This window comes from Musca vetustissima, unplaced genomic scaffold (genome assembly GCF_032173495.1).
Source record: "Musca vetustissima isolate MV318-11 ecotype Yass unplaced genomic scaffold, APGP_CSIRO_Mvet_v1 utg31166, whole genome shotgun sequence".
Classification (NCBI taxonomy): domain Eukaryota; kingdom Metazoa; phylum Arthropoda; class Insecta; order Diptera; family Muscidae; genus Musca; species Musca vetustissima.
In genome coordinates, this window is record NW_026881830.1 from 24880 (window position 1) to 35972 (window position 11093).

General features: G+C 36.6%; 2 protein-coding genes and 1 pseudogene across 2 annotated transcripts; 1 reads left to right on the plus strand and 2 right to left on the minus strand.

The window, feature by feature from the left end:
• Positions 1–742: 742 nt before the first annotated feature.
• LOC133327862 (histone H2A) lies at positions 743–1198 on the minus strand. The gene has a single exon (XM_061536395.1). It carries the CDS (start codon positions 1143–1145, stop codon positions 771–773), a length of 375 nt encoding a protein of 124 aa, XP_061392379.1. The 5' UTR covers positions 1146–1198; the 3' UTR covers positions 743–770.
• A 200-nt stretch (positions 1199–1398) lies between these two features.
• LOC133327864 (histone H2B) lies at positions 1399–1806 on the plus strand. Its single transcript, XM_061536397.1, has one exon. It carries the CDS (start codon positions 1418–1420, stop codon positions 1790–1792), a length of 375 nt encoding a protein of 124 aa, XP_061392381.1. The 5' UTR covers positions 1399–1417; the 3' UTR covers positions 1793–1806.
• Positions 1807–2882: 1076 nt separating this feature from the next.
• LOC133327858 (histone H1-like) lies at positions 2883–3684 on the minus strand (annotated as a pseudogene).
• Between the last annotated feature and the right edge of the window lie 7409 nt (positions 3685–11093).

Genomic DNA, 11093 nt, shown 5'->3' on the forward strand with positions numbered 1-11093 from the left:
CATAAATGTCCCTATAAATTTCATATTTTTTTCATTTTAATTTATTATTTTTAATTTTAATATTTTCTTTTAATTTCTTTAATTTCATTCTAATTTTCCTATTTAATTTATTTTTCAATTCCATTTTTTCTTCAAACTCCTAAAAATTTTCATTTTATTTTCCTTATTCTATAATTTTATTTCAACTACACTGCCTTTCCAACGCAAAAAATTCCATTAAATCCCCTCTTTTTTGCCTTCCCAAAATAAAAGGCGGTAGACGATTTCTTACAATAAAATTACTATGTGTGTGCGTGCGTGTGTGTTTTTGTGTTTGGTGGTTATTTTTTGTGAGTCATACAAGCCAGCTGTACTACTGATCAACAGGAATAACTGTATTATTCTTCTTCTTCTTCTTCGTTTTAAATGTCCCCTTGCAAAAACAACATAACACAAGCATGCTTCTTCTTCTTCTTCAAAATACCTCGAACTATAACGGCAAACAACAACAAATTTTAAGCAAACTCAAATGTGACTACAATAAATGTATTTCGTCTCATAAAAGACAAATGTAATGCTGTAAGGAGAAAAATTTATATTTTTTGGATTTTTTTTTCTTTTTATTTTATTTTTAATAAATTTAACTAATTAAATAATATTGTTTGAAATGATTTTTTCTCTTTTTAAATATTTTTTGTCGTCCTGAAAAGGACGGATTGGTTGATTTTGTATGGATTTTTTGTGTTTTATACGATGGTCTGTATTCACTCCATAATACCTTTCGCAATAATTTAGGCTTTCTTTTCGGTCTTCTTGGGCAAGAGAACAGCTTGGATGTTTGGCAATACACCACCTTGGGCGATAGTAACACCAGACAACAATTTGTTCAATTCTTCGTCATTACGGATGGCCAATTGCAAGTGACGGGGAATGATACGAGTCTTCTTGTTGTCACGAGCAGCATTACCAGCCAATTCCAAAACTTCAGCAGCCAAATATTCCATAACGGCGGCTAAATATACTGGAGCACCGGCACCAACACGTTCAGCATAGTTGCCTTTGCGCAACAAACGATGAATACGACCGACGGGGAATTGAAGACCAGCACGATTGGAACGGGACTTTGCCTTTCCCTTAACTTTGCCACCTTTACCACGACCAGACATTTTCACTTTATTTTATTTTTAAACACTTCACTTAGCACTGAAAAACACAGAATGATAAAAATTGCCACAGAGCGTCGTAGTATTTATACTTTTCTCGCATACACATTACTATACTTAGGGGTGTGTAGCTATGTATTATACATAGCAGCTGTGACTACCTGAAATTGTTGAACATTTTAATCTACAAATATGTAGTTGGCTGCCCTTGTATTTTTATTCTGTGAACAGTGTTAAAAGTGTTTGTGTGATTAAAAAAAAAACTTAAGTGAAAAATGCCTCCTAAAACCAGTGGTAAAGCAGCAAAGAAGGCCGGCAAAGCCCAAAAGAACATCACCAAGGGCGATAAATCGAAGAGACGTACCAAGCGTAAGGAGAGTTACGCTATCTACATTTACAAAGTGTTGAAGCAAGTCCATCCTGATACTGGTATTTCCTCAAAGGCCATGAGCATCATGAACAGTTTTGTGAATGATATCTTCGAACGTATTGCCGCCGAAGCCTCCCGTTTGGCTCACTACAACAAGCGCTCGACCATCACCAGTCGGGAAATCCAAACTGCCGTTCGTCTATTGTTGCCCGGTGAATTGGCTAAGCACGCTGTCAGTGAAGGTACCAAGGCTGTTACTAAATACACCAGCTCCAAGTAAATGCCTTGATTTTTCATTTATTCGTCGAAATTCAACCATAAAAGGCCCTTTTCAGGGCCACAAAAAATATTTTAAAAGAGATCAAATTTTTGTTGAAACCATATTTATGCATTTTTAGTTAATAAAGAAAATTTTTAAATAAATAAAATTAAAAAAAATATTTTAAACCATATTTTTAATTTTTTTTTTTCAGAATATTATTTTTCATAAATAAATTATATTTTATCAAACCAACATTTTTTTCTTTCGTCTTTTTTCATTACATACATTTTTTTTTTTTTTTCAATAAATACCAAAATTCTACAAAAAAAAATTAAAATTCCATATTTTCACTGAAAATAATATATTTCCATTCATTTGTACTAACTCACATTGCCTTATGCCAACGCCGTTGCTTGCTTTGTTAGTCGTTGCTTGTTTACTTGTGCTATATGGGTATAACAACATATCGCACAAGCAGTCGTATGTGTGTATGTATTGGTGCGATTTTAGTTCGTTGTGCTATAGTAGACATCAGTGCCATACGAACGAATATGTGAATGGACAACATGTATGTACAAGCATTTTTTCTTCAGTACAGCAAAGGCAAATGGCAAATATGAAGTAGGGAGATTTTTTGGCGGGAAAAAAATTAGTGGTGGAATTCTTTCCAAGGAAAAATATTTTTAAAATTGTGATTATAATTTTTGATAAAAATTAACGAAATTCAAAAATTGTAGAAAATATTAAAATATTTAGTTTTTGCAACGTTAAAGGGGCGATTTACAAATTTTGAAGAAAATTTACGAAATTCAAAAATTAAGCAGAAAATATTAAAATATTTTTACCATTAGGTAATTGCAAATTATAAAAGTTTATGACCTGGATTAAAAAAAAAAAAAATAATCCATTTGTGGCGTCATTTTCTGGAATGTCCATAAATAAACAGGCACACTTTTACCTAATACTCTAATTAGCAAATTCTTTTTTTTTCTCCTAAAATTAAAACACATGTGGATTTTCTCATTTATTTAGGTAGTAAAATAATAAAATAATTAGTAAATAGTATGAAATAAATATTTTGTCTCTTTTGAAATTTAATTTGTAGCCCTGAAAAGGGCTGTTAGATATTATGTTTTCGAATATCGAAAAAATTCTTGACAAAGTAATTTTTGTGGGAAAAATTACTTCTTGGCGGCGGCTTTCTTGGCAGCTGGCTTCTTTGGTGCTGCGGCTTTTTTGGGCTTAGCAGCGGCTGTTTTTGCCTTGGGTGCCTTTGGTTTGGTGGCAGATGCTTTAGCGGCGGTCTTTGCGGGTTTTGCCTTAACTGTACCGGTTTTCTTGGCAGCCTTGGCCTTTGTTTTGTCAGCCTTCTTCTTTTCAGCGGTCTTTTTGGCGGCAGATGGTTTTTTGGCAGCTGTCTTCTTTTCGCCGGCAGCCTTTTTAGGGGCGACCTTCTTTTTCTTTTCACCAGCGGCGGGAGCCTTCTTTTTCTTTTCAGCAGTCTTTGCTTTAGGTTCCTTGGAAGCCGAAGCGGACAATTTGAATGAACCAGAAGCACCCTTACCTTTAGTTTGGATCAATTTTCCACTGGCAACAGCACTCTTCAAGTATTTCTTGATGAAGGGGGCCAATTTTTGGGCATCTACTTTGTAGGTGCTGGCCAAATATTTTTTGATGGCTGGCAATGAAGAACCTCCACGTTCCTTCAAAGTTTTGATGGCAGCATCTCTACCATTTGCTGGGTTGGTGGATGAGTTGGAGCGGCTGATGGTTTTTTTGCTTTGGCAGCGGCCTTCTTTGGTGCCTTTTTCTCAACAGCGGCAACTGGGGAGGCGGTGGTTTCAGCAACGGCGGCGTCAGACATGTTTATATTTCACTGTTTTTATATTTCACTGTTAACACAAATACACTCACAAATTTATGTGTACTACTATTTTGTTATTGGTCGAGCCGTATAACATAGGTACATCGAAAAGATGAGAAGTGCATAGTAGTCAATTGGTATATTTTTCGAATTATTGTGTGGAAGCGTGTTTAATTTTTTACAAAAGTTTTCACAGAAATTTAATTTTTCCCAGGAAGCTTTAAAAATTGCTGAAAAAGATATTTTACATTTTGAAAGTATAGATTTCAGGCTTCATTTTAAAAGATATTTCATGTTATTATCATTACCGGTTAGCGAGTTATAGACGTTTAACTTCAAAGATTATGAATTTGAAATCACAAATTTCTAACTAAATTTGAAAAAAATCCAAAAAATTTTGAAAATTTTCATAAAATTTCTTTTTGATAATATAGCCTGATATGTTTTCTTTAGGATAAAACAAAAATATTGACCAATTTTACATTTTCTATGTGAGAAAAAATTAAATTTATTATGTGGTCTATGACAGCAGAAATCCTCTTGTTGGCATATTTTCAATGAAGAAAACTTTTTCTACAAATAAATTTGAAAGCTCAAATCTTATTAACTTTTATAAAAATTTCTTAAAAAACATTTCAGAATTTGTATATTTACACCAAAATAAAACATTATTCATAAAAAGTCATTAATTGTTTGGAAAAGTTAAAAATTCCTTACAATATCATATACTACCAATGGACGAACATTCATCAACAAACGGCAATTTTTTTCAAAATAAACTATATTGGCAAAAATAAATAAATTATACTTTAAAAATATTCTAAAATAATTTATAAATCAGTTATTTATTAATTTTCAAAATTTTGTCAAATTTTTGCAAAAAAAATTATATTAAAAATAATTTCGTTTTTGCTATTACCTTTCATGGCAGAGCAGAGTACAAAGAAATTTCATGGAATTTTTCGAACGTTACAAAAATATTTTATTCCTATTGATTATTAAGTATTTACTATTTTCTATTAATTTTTAGTCAAAATATAAAATTTTAATAATTATTTTACTAAAAAATACTAATTTATTTATAATTTTCTTTAAAAAAAATTGGTTTTTGAATAGAGAAATTCTGCCTTTAGAAATCAAAAAATATTTCCCATCAAATTTTTCATTGGAATATACAGAGACAAATATAAAATTAGATAGAATTTTTTTTACATGGTAGAAAATTAGCTGGAAAAGAAAAAACATGCACATTTCATTCTTCATTCATGGGGATGTTTGCTGTAAAAAAAAAAAAACAAAAATATTGAGGGGAAATTTTTTTCGCGCCAAAAATAACATATTGCATTAATACATAAGAGAATTTTTTTTGGAAGGGGAAAAATGGAGGGAAGCATTTTCCCGCCATTTTCGAAAAATGTGAATAGAAAACAATTAAACAAACAATGTGAAAAAAAATTCATCATGTGACAATACAAACGAAAAATTTTAAATAGAAACAAAGAAAAAAAAAATAAAATAATTTAAATAATAAATCTGAATAATTAAAATTTTAACCAGAATTAAAAAAATAATTTCTAACGAAATAAAAATTAAAATGAAAAAAAAAATTAAATAGGAAATCATTTTACGAAAATGTTGAGAAAATGTATGAAAAATAATTTTTAATGAAAAGAAAAGGAAAGCGAAAAAATTATAATTTCAAATGAAAAAATAAATGTTTGGAAATTAAAAAAATTTACTCAGCCTCAAAATAAAAATAAAAAAAAAAAAAATAAATAATTTGTTAAAAAAAAAATCCTATATTCCTATCAGCCTCAAAATAAATTAAAACAACGTAAAAAACATTTTTATTTAATAAAAAATTGTAATAATCGTAAATAATTTGTTAAAAATTTAATCTCTTTTTTGATATATTTTGTGGTCCTGAAAAGGACCGATTGTTTTGTTGTAAAAAAATGAGTTTTTAAAACGTCAAGAATTTAAGCACGTTCTCCACGAATACGTCTGGCCAATTGGATATCTTTAGGCATGATGGTGACACGCTTAGCATGGATGGCGCACAAGTTAGTATCTTCGAAAAGACCGACCAAGTAGGCTTCACTGGCTTCTTGCAAGGCCATAACAGCAGAGCTCTGGAAACGCAAATCAGTTTTGAAATCTTGAGCAATTTCACGAACCAAACGCTGGAAGGGCAATTTGCGGATCAACAATTCAGTACTCTTCTGGTAACGACGGATTTCACGCAAAGCGACTGTACCGGGACGGAAACGATGAGGCTTCTTAACACCGCCGGTGGCTGGTGCGCTCTTACGAGCGGCTTTAGTGGCCAATTGCTTACGAGGAGCCTTGCCACCAGTCGATTTACGGGCAGTTTGCTTAGTACGAGCCATTTTTCACTTTAATTTTTTCACTTCACTAGGTATGCACACAAACACTGTTAACACTGTAATAACTCGGAAACCGATTTCAATTTCAATTTCAATTTATATTTCTCCATCAAAACCTTAAACATAGTTATTCAATAACTTAAATCTAACAATATTCAATTCATATGCTTAACATTAATTCTTATTTTCCTAAGCTTATCTCTCTAATACAAAAAGTCCTGCAGTTTTTCTGCAGACTAACACTAAACAAGTATAAACTTACAATCTAGCTATAATTAATTTGTAATTATATAATCTCCTAAAAAAATGATGTTAAAAAAAGGAGCCCTTTTCGATTTTTATATTTTATCTTACTAACTACTGAATTTAAAGCTAATTACTTAATCTAAATTGGGATTTATATACAGGGTTAGGTGGGATGGGATTAGAGACAAGGAATATTTACAAGGGTTTGGGATGGGGGATTTATTTACAATATATACAATATAATACAGAAGGACGCTTTACCCGCTACTGCGACGTGCTATATACGGTACTATCTATATCTAGCGTCCCAAACCTACGATGATAGAAGAGGAGCTGGTCATCTCTATATAGAAGACCTTCTTCGTTCAAAGTGGCTAAGCTGCTCGGAGGCCTATAATTGGCCCGAATTAACCTTTCGACGTCTGTTTCGTGCAAAAGGCTATCTCTAACTAGATTATTTTCTAAAGTTGCCGCTCGGTCTAGGAGCCTAAGAGCGGATGCCATTAGAAAGTTATCTATACGGCTGAAGTCGATGGAATCATACACTACTCTATTGGCAGGTAGTCGCCAGATTCCATCTACTCCTTGTTCTGGCCTTAAGCCTAAGCAGGACCTAAGGATTCGCCTCTCCCAAATGCGCAGCCTCTCCATTTGGTGGGAAGAGATCCCAGACCAAACAGGGAAGGCGTACGCAATTAGTGGCCTTATTATTTGCTTGTAGATAAGCAGCCTAACTTTCACGGAAAGCCCACCAGCTGCTTTGAGAGCACGCTGGTAGAGCCAATATACTCCTTTGACTTTCCTAAGAATGTAGTCAATATGCCTAACAAACTCAAATTTACTATTTAAGATAACTCCCAGATATTTAATCTGTTCGGAGTTTCTTATTGTTTGCCCTCCAATAGCAAGAGTAGGTTCATACTGCCTGGCGCTGCGGTATAAATATTTCTTCTTGCCTTTGAAGGTTATTGCTTCACATTTATCGACATTTAAATGCATTTTCCAAGTTTGGAAGTATTCGGAGAGTTGCTCCAAATATGCATTTAATCTATCATTAGTATTCCCTGCATGAGCTCCTGCTGCAGCGACAAATATATCGTCTGCATATGCAAGGAGTAATTGCCCTTCAGGCGCATGCGGTATATCACTAATAAAAATGTTGAAGAGAACGGGTCCAAGGAGAGACCCTTGTGGAACCCCGGCATTGACTGCCCTTTCTGATGAAAGGTTCTCTTCAACTTTTACCTTAAAGCTTCTGTCAGTTAGAAAACTTGACACAAGCCTGCATATATTAAAATCGAAGCCTAGCCTTCTCATTTTATATATTATTGCGCTTTGCCAAACATTATCAAATGCTTTGGCAAAATCCAAACTAACAGCAATAGTTATATGTCTGTTATTTAGAGCGCGAGTCACATATTCCCCTAAGACCATCAGGGTATGTGACGTCGAATGACCCTGTCTGAAGCCGAATTGGCTATCAGATAGGATTTCTCTCTCTTCCAGTATATCTCTAATTTCAGAGAGTATAAAATATTCAAAAAGCTTACCGAACGCTGAAAGTAAGCTAATTGGCCTGTAGCTATTGCATTTTGTAGGGTCCTTACCAGGTTTCAGGATGGGTATAGTGATTGCCCTTTTCCATGAAACCGGAAAATAGCCCAAATTTATGCAATGATTGAAGATAATTGCAATGTGTTCCAAAGCTGTACCAGTGGTCTTCCTTAACACGAAGTCAGGTATTCCGTCTGGTCCTGCGGATTTGCGATTTGATCTTCTCTTTAACCCTGCCCCAATATTGGGAGCTTTAAGGAATTTATGAAGTCGCCATATACTATCCTCGCAAACTTGAGTTCCATCAGCAGTTAGGTTAGCTGCAAATGTAACTAGCGGGGACCTTGTTTCATAGTCTGATATTTCTCTCCTGACAGTGGTGTCCAGGGGGGAATTATCATCAGCATCGGATTGTCCTTGCACCGTATCCGCTAACATGTCCGCCTTTTGGCTTGACATGACTGCTGTGATCCCGTCATTATTGACAAGATCAGGGATTTTGACATTACGTTTACCCGTAGCTGCCTTAATCCGTCCGTACATACGATCATCCACTTGGATTTGACTGAGATGTCTTATCCATTGTTCTGTCTCGTATTTCGCAATTGCGCCTTGAATAATTCTATCGGCGTTGCGAATTTCCGCCCTGAGGGTTGAGTACCTCTCAGGGTTTCTTGTACGGTATAATCTACGCCGTAGAACTTTCTTCTGCCGGATAAGGTCTAATATATCTGGCGAAAGTTTACGGGGTCCTCTTGGTCCCGAATTAGTCTTGGGAACAGCGGACTCTATGGCGTTTCGGAATACCTCACTTGTGGCCTCGATGCATTCATCGATTTCCGAAATAGAGGCATTCCGATCAATTGGAAGTCGACAGTTGGGAAGCTCTTCTGCCAATTTCCTATTAAATAATCTTTTGTCCATACGTCTATAGTCATAAAACGTACGTCTCTCTTTCCTGTCGGGTCCGTCACCAAAAACCGTAATTTTCAGCGCTCGATGATCAGAATTACAATCTAATGTTGTAATTCCTCGCCCCCCATTGTCATCGACATGGGTTCCAGATGATACCATACAAATGTCAATATAAGATTGTGATCCTCTATTGACCCTTGTTGGACCATCTGTGGGCAAGATATTTAAATCAGGACAGCCGATTAAAAAATCCAAAACTTTCCTGCCCCTTGAACATGTTTGGGTATCTCCCCAGCTAGTATGCCTAGCATTGAGGTCAGCCCCAACAATTACCTCTCCTAATCTAGATAAATCCCCTAAAGGCTCTAAATTAGACATTTCAAATCTATCATGTGGCCTGCAGTACATAGCCACTGCGAAGAGTGGTACCCCGCCGGCCCTGTGAATTTTTACACAGGTGCATTCGATTGCTCCTAAATCGAGATGTACCCTTTCACTTTTAATACTGTCCTTAACTAATATTCCAGTTCCTCCGCCTGGTCTGTCACGTCTGTGTTGTAAAAAAGAACTATATCCGCCCATCTCAAAACGGTGCCTTTGAGATAGTCTATGTTCAGCCAACATCATGACCTCCGGTTTATGTTCGTTGAGGAATATTTGGAGGTAGTGCCTCCTATATTTCGAAACTACGGAGTTGATATTGGCGAAAATAAAAGTAGTCGACCTAACCATTAATTCCTAATAGGCCTACTAGTGAGGCCATGGCTTTCGCCTGGCTCGCCTTATCCTTACTTTTCAGCTCCTCTGAAAATTGACGAACCTGCATAACAGCGCTCAAGAAATCTTTACCAAAGATATCCTGGCACAGCTCGTCAAAAAGAGAGAAGCCACTTACCTTCTCCTCCAAAGATTGTTGGCCCAAAGCCATATTAGCTTTGGGTGCAACCTTTGGTTTTTGGCCCAAAGTCATGTTAGCTTTGGGTGTTCCCTTTGCTGTGAGAGCAGCAGCATACGAGATACCATTTTGTATCTTGCCGCTGTTGAGTGGAATCTTTGCCTTAGGCAAAGATTCCAATTTTGCCCCCTTTTTCTCAGCGCGTTGCGCCAAGAGTTTTAGGCGAATTGGGCAGTCTGGCGAATTAGCCGGATGTCCCAATTTAGTGCAGTTCACACAGCCAAATGTGAACTCGGGTTTCATTTCTACTTTACCTGTGGTTGGATTTACCACAGGAACCATTTTTGGCTTGCGTATCCCAGCTGGGATTTTGCATTGCCCATATGCATGTTTTTCCATGCACTTGAAACAGCGGAATGGCATTCCGCAATTTGTGGACACATGTCCATGACGCTGACAATTAAAGCATTGTGGCAGCGTATTTTTGGTGTCTTTTCTGACAATGACCGAATTGGTCAAGAAATATTTAAGTTTATAAAATTTCTCAATATCGGAACTTGGGCCCAAATTAATGAGCCACTTGTTCCCTCCTAATTTTACGACGCGTTTAACGTCGATTTCGATTGTCAGTTCCGCAAGTCCGGCCTTGACGTCCTCCACCTCATAATTTCCCGATAGTCTTTCAATGACTACCGAGTAGGCGGTTTTCCCCTTAGCAGTGTAAGTGAAGAAATTAATTCCTTCCTTCACAAACAGTTCACGGACAGCGTTATGCTCTTCCGAAGTGAACATCTGCACATTAGAAATTTTTTTCAGTACTGTGACTGAGAAGTTCTTATGTCCCACTTTCATTTTAATTTTGTCAACTAAGTCCTTGACATTAACACTAACTACGGTAAAAACCGGGGGTAAAGCGGCCTTACCTGCTTTTTTCGCCTCCTTCTGCTTTGGCGCCTTCTTCGCTGCAGCTGTCTCCTTTACTGCTGCAACCTTCTTGTTGTTGCTGGCTTGCTTCTTACCAGCGACCTTCTTCTCCTCCCCAGGCAATATCGGCGTCTTGCATGCCTGTAGTGGTGCGCGGCTTGCAACCACCGGTACCTGTGGCACTGGCAGTGTGACCACGGACTGCTCTACTGGCAGCGTAGCAGCAGTATCCACCTCCATGGTGGCCTCTTCTATGGCAACCTGCTTTTCAACAGGCGCCTCATTGATTTTTAAGGAGTTTTTCTTCTCCAATCGAGCGATTTCGCGTTTATACGCGGCTTCGTTTCGCTGCATTTTTTGCAGCTCAACGCCCATCTCCTCCTGTCGCTGGCTGAGGGCCTTAAATTCAGCCAGGAGGGTAGCATACTGCTTTTCAACAGCAGCTAGGGCGGCTTTAAGCTGGCCATTGGCAGCTTCCAATTTCATTGACTCATATTGTGAGTCGTCGCTATCGCCTTTGCGATGTTTACGCTT